The 6,000-nt window shown below is 35.3% G+C and overlaps 1 protein-coding gene across 3 annotated transcripts in view; it reads left to right on the top strand.

The window, feature by feature from the left end:
- The first annotated feature begins 1,032 nt into the window (after positions 1–1,032).
- LOC128209202 (pecanex-like protein 1) overlaps positions 1,033–6,000 on the top strand; it is a 132,821-nt gene continuing 127,853 nt past the window's right edge. For 2 of the 3 annotated variants that reach the window (XM_052913135.1, XM_052913134.1), the window contains exons 1-4: positions 1,033–1,316; positions 2,578–2,756; positions 3,184–3,404; positions 4,562–4,696. In XM_052913135.1, the coding sequence (XP_052769095.1) occupies positions 1,164–1,316; positions 2,578–2,756; positions 3,184–3,404; positions 4,562–4,696 (688 nt within the window). In that variant the 5' untranslated portion in view covers positions 1,033–1,163. The remainder of the gene's footprint in view (positions 1,317–2,577; positions 2,757–3,183; positions 3,405–4,561; positions 4,697–6,000) is intronic. The other variant, XM_052913136.1, reaches the window with a different exon arrangement.

Below are 6,000 nucleotides of genomic sequence, written 5' to 3'. Positions count from 1 at the left end.
TGGAATTACCGCGTTCTATTTATAAGTAATAGGGGAGTTGAATCCCGTATTTATATATGATCATAGTTCAGAACCTGACAGGACGTGATAAGAACCTGATACAAACGTGTCTAAGACGTGTTAAGCACCGAAATAACGTATTAACTAGACCGAACGAGATCTTCTACAATGTGGTACGAACGTACCATAGTCATCGTAAATTGTGATCTAGATGTCGTGGTGAGAACTCCATTGACGTAGCAAGAACGCAATAACAAACTAGAGAAAACGCGATGAGAACGCCGTTCAATATTTACCGTCCAGTACCACTCTTGCACTACGTCAAACAAGTTCCTACTAGGTTTTAGTTACGCCGTCACTACGTCCAAGCCGTCGATCGTTAATACGTTCTTATTAAGTCCTGATTCGACCACAAACTTATTTAAAAATGCAGATCATTAGTATTTATTTAAAGCTGCATCGAATTTTAGGGATTCACCTTGTCACGTATTATGCAAGTTTCGTAACATTTGACGTTGTGCGCGCTAAATAGATGAAACTTTCGGTTTTGTTGCATTTTTTTATCATTTTGGCGTTAAAAATGTCAAAAATTTAGAGAGAAGCCATTTGTATATATCGATATGTACATACGAAAAATATGTTAACATCACTAAAGCATTATGTGACTTTAAACGTTGTATTTGCAAAATATATGGCCAATTTAAAACCTCTAATATCAATATTATAATTATATGAAGATTTTCTGTTTTGAGTCTTGAGTATCAAAAAAGGGATGAAACGATTAAACGACACCTAATATACACATAGATATGTTAATGGTATAAAATCTGATTCTGATGACGACGACGACGACGACAACGAAAAAAAAAATGATGATGGCGACGATGTTGATGCGAAACACTACGACGGCGGTGGCGATGAGAAGGAGGACGACAATGACGATGAAGACGATGACGATGATGAGGATTCGGATAAGGATGAGATCATGAAAACCGACACCGACAGAATTTCTTTTTATACCGTACTGTTTAAATTAAAAATGGCTGACGATTAAACATCCTAATCAGAAACTACGATTGTTTTCATAGATGTTATTGAACTCCACAGTAATCTCAATGACCAAGGGTTTTGAATGAATATTAATATATAAATGAAATTTTAAAATGGGCTCACATATACTTGACGTCCTTCGCCAGGGAATATGGGCGTCATTAACTGGAGGCTGGTTTTTCGACCCCCACCTCAGTATTTTCATCAACACATTTCATCTGTATATATGGATGTTGCTGCTCGCTCTACCATTCATTTTGCACTTGGTATATATTTTGTAATTGGTTGGTTGTCAATAAACGTATGCTTATAGTTAGTGAAGTTTTCCTAAGATTCCTGTCTGATTTCTTTGGAAAGCAGAAACAAAAATATGTTATTTTCTAATTTTTTTGACCTTTTTGACAATTATTTTTACGGACCACATTTGGAAATAAGTTGTAAAACTTTATGGGCCGTCTCGTGAAAATATTTATGTCTTCATATTAATGTTTGTTCCATTTTAATTGTAAATCATAATTTGTGATAATATCTTTTTTTTGTGATATTTTTATTCAATCAATGTTAAATAAATAAACATTTGATTGATGTCAAACTAATTGTTAAATTGTTTTTATTACTGTAAAGAAAAGGAAATAAAATATAATTACATGTTTCATAATTGCTTATACAAATGTAGTCAAGTTGTATTTCGACTGTAGCATTTCTTTCACGTTTTTTTGAAAAGGTGTCATAAAATATTAAATCTACTCCCCAACTGGTATAATAGTTGTGACTACCATGACTCAGTTTTTGCCCTTTTATCTTATGGATTTTTGGTTCTCTGGGAGCATTGTAGGCGATGGGAGGTCTTAAGTTGGACTAGTCTAGATCATGCATTGATATAGAATCTGTCCATATAGTGACATATTGTCTCAACAATGAAATAAAACATAACATAAAGTAAGGCTTTCACTGTTGGACACTTTCTGAGTGTCCTCTAGTAAATAAAACAAGTAGACAAAAATGTATAAAGAATGATATAGCCTCTAAATGTTTAAAACAATAGATACACATAGTGTAGGGTTTTAGCCAGGATTTAAAATAAACAGGGTGCTGCATAAAAGGGACAGGGTGCTATTAATAAAGGGTTAAAAGGGCACATTGAATTGGGCTATAGGAACTTGAACATTATGAATTTGGCAGATTTTTTTAGAAATTGTGTTGAATTGAAGTAATATTAGATTTCAACTGCCAGATATGTAAAGTGTGTATGTATTTATAATCTAATTATAAGTGTTAGACAATACAATAGAAATATTTGACTGTCTTGGGCATTTAGTTCTATGAAGGCAGAAGGGTACACATGCTGGTCTCCATGAGGGCAAAAGGGTGCTACTGAAAGGGGACAGGGTGCAGCACCCTTCCATAACCCTTCAGCTAAAACCCTACTAATGATGCCCCTCCCTGTGTGTTGTGTATCAACATTTCTCAGCATTTAAGCTTTTGTTTTGCGAAATATTTTACAGTTTGATTTTCAATTTATTTCAGACCCTTTCCCCCACATTTATTGTGTGGACAATCTACTGTGCTGTGATTGGAGTTGTATTTGCTGTGCTCAAGTTTTTCAACTATCGTCTTCACCACATGTTTGATACTTGCGAGGTTATAGAGGAAGTCAGTGACAAAACCAAAAGGGAAGATGTTAACACTGATGGTGTTATATATAGGTATCCATTTCAATGATGTTAAAGTTCGGCAATTTTATAGCTAATCTTGCCACAAATTAAACTCCCTGAATAAAAGTGAATTGTGTGCACATCATGACATGAATTACTGTGTATAATACATGTATACAAAGTGTATAGTTAGTGACAACATTCCTCAGCCATATTTTCAACAATATACAACTTTTTCAGAATTTGTGTATATAAAATGTTTATGCCAGAATTTTTGTGAATAAAGTGTAGTTTTATGGTCTTTCTTATTATAAATTTCTTCTCAGTTATGTACAATCTAATTTTGTTTGCAAGTTAATTATTTTCAATGTGTACATTGGTGTTGATTTCATATTTCTTTTTGCTGTATATTACTTTCTTTGCATTTTATAACGATAAGTTTTGTGTAATTTTATAGATTTAAACAAATATTTTCAAGCATTCAGCCTGACAGAGATTTGAGTCAAACTCCTGTGGGGATCTTCAAGCTTGGCAGCACCGGCGAGGCAATTGAGATGACTGAAATGGGTACTAGTGCCAAAACAGAGGTTTCCTCCTCTGCTGAGACAAGAACTGGAGAGACCAGAGGAGATAACCAGTCCGAGCATGGCAGAAAAAGAACCTCAGAGTCAGGTATACGGCGAAGATCCATTAGAGAAGGTTGGTTTTATATACACTCATACAGATATACCAATACCATAACCATCATATTGAATCAATTTAGTATTTCATTAAAGATCATTGCTTTTAGTTTGTCTGTTTTTAGAAAAAAAAAAGACTTGGATGTCATAGATGAACAAGCCAAATTCTGACACTAGAACTTGGCATCAAGATATAAGATACAAGAATCTTGATTTAAAGTTTGTTATATGATAACAAAGAACATTACCGGTAGCTCAATGATCTATTTTCCAACATGAATAACAAACATACATAACAATACAAAACAATGAATTGGTGACCTGGAAATAAAAGCATGTGGTTTTAAATAGGTTACATACATGTATTTGAAAAAGTATTAACAAAAGCTGTTTCTAATTATATTCATGCATACAATTGCAAAATGTAAGATGGATTAGAGTGCTGTATACAATGATAACATCAACAATGATAATATCAACTTTTTTTCCGAAGGCATGACCAATCCACATGCGCATGGTTCCAGTAGTTGACATACCACTGTAAAATGGTTCGATATTTCAGAAGTATAAATTAAGGATAATGATAGTATACTTACAGAATTTGAGCAAGCTGCTGGGATTGCATGCTTGTGCTTATTTCCACCACTGTTCTAGCCTTGGTGGTGTTGTCTGTATGGGTCCATAGGATTAACCACTTTTAAATTAAAGGAATCATAATGAAGTTTATGTGCTGCAGATTGAAAATAAATTCCTGGTCATGCAGAAAAGAGAAACAATATTTAATTTTGAATGGTTTTTCACAAACTGACAAAGTGCTTATATAAAAACAGTCATTATTACAGCCTTACTTGGCATGAAGTAGGATTCAAATTTCTAACAGGCTCCAAAGCTTTAAAATCGAGGGATCCAAGCCTGAATTATGGCATCTTGGACTCCTGGGCTCTCCTAAGTGACCAACCCAGTCCTGATACTCCTGTCTGAGATGAACAGAGAATATCCCATAATTTGATTTCATTTAATTAAAGATAATAATAATTGAGGTTCTTGTATGACCTTTACCCCCTTTAGGAAAGTGTAACGTGGTTCAGGCAAGTCTTGAGGTTGTGTTGGCATTTCAATTAAAGAAAGAGAAAGTCAGGATTTTAATTTGAAATTAAAATCTTATTCCCCCCACAGGAAAAGCTCGGGTAGGAAAAGAAAGTCTGGAGGCACCACTGGCTGAGATGGACAGAGACGAGATGGAGATGCGAGGTGTGGGGGCAGCCAATAGGCGACTAAAACACCAGCACAGCCACACTGACGATGAAGATGGTACGGATATGGTGCAGCTAGAGTTTGTGTTTAAAACTTATACATGTGTATGTGAACATGTACTTACCTTTTGGGGGAGATAATGCAACTGAACTAAGTGTAAAGGTTTTATAACCCCAAAGAGCGGAATATAGTAATCAGACCGTCTGTCTGTCCGTCCGCACACACCAATGGATACTATTTCCTCATTCCGTGTAGGAAAAAGTTTGTAGGTAGCACTTGTTGGGGTAGGGCTAGTTAGGGTTCGGGTTAGGCTATTGTTGGGTATATGTTTATAATAGGGAGTAATAGGAAAGTACCCAACAAAGGCACATATGTGAGATCTTCAGTCCATCATCACTGCTACTGATCAATAACTTTTGAATGCTTAGGCCTATTTACCTCATACTTGGTAGGGAGGTTGGTCATGACCAGTAGATGAACCCTATTTGTTTCTGATCAATAGCTGAAGAACACTGGGGCCCAGGGACATCATAATTGTTAGGCAGGTTGGTGTTGACTAGTAGGTGAACCCCTTTTGAATTGAGGTCATTGGGTAAAAAGTCAAGGTCGTGGTAACCTTAAGCTGAAAATTATTTTCTGTTCAATAACTGAAGAATTCTCCCTCATTCCCAGGGACCTCAAACTTGGTTTGAAGGTTGGTCATGACCAGTAGGTGAACTCTATTGATTTTTTGCTCAGCGGGTCATGGTGACTTTAAACTAAAAAAACATCTCTGATCAGTAACTGAAGAAGGTCCAGTCCCAGGGATCTCAAACTTACCAGTAGATGAATCCTACTGATTCAAGGTCAATTGTAAAGGTTAAGGTCAATATCTGATTAAACCTTTTAACCTCATACTAGGCAGTTTGAACAGTACCAGTGGATGACCTCTATTGATTATGGATACTAGAATTTCAATACGGTTAACATGATCATGCCATTTACTTACTTTTTCAGTTATCTTTTATTTTTTAAGTTATCCAGTGCTTGTTATATGTTTGTCCATTCTTTTTAATATATAAGTTGTTGTTTTTTTATACAATTTTGCTAGGTTTTCATTAAAAACTTGATTTCTTGCAAAAATATCTCTAATATTACACTACCAACCGTGTTTTTTGCTGCTTGGAAATCCCGAGGATATATGCTGTGTACCACCGTGTTCATCTGCTGCTACCACGTATGACTTCCAATTTTATGACCATGCAGCGGATCTCAACGTCTGAGATAAGCAAGAAATAATTATTTCTTGTTCAAAAGTTATTCGATTTTATCCTTATGTGCATTGTTAGTCGCATAAACTTCTTACAAGCAATTTATTTGTA

The sequence above is a fragment of the Mya arenaria genome, chromosome 11, assembly GCF_026914265.1.
Source record: "Mya arenaria isolate MELC-2E11 chromosome 11, ASM2691426v1".
NCBI lineage: Eukaryota > Metazoa > Mollusca > Bivalvia > Myida > Myidae > Mya > Mya arenaria.
This window is presented reverse-complemented; position numbering and strand designations above follow the sequence as displayed.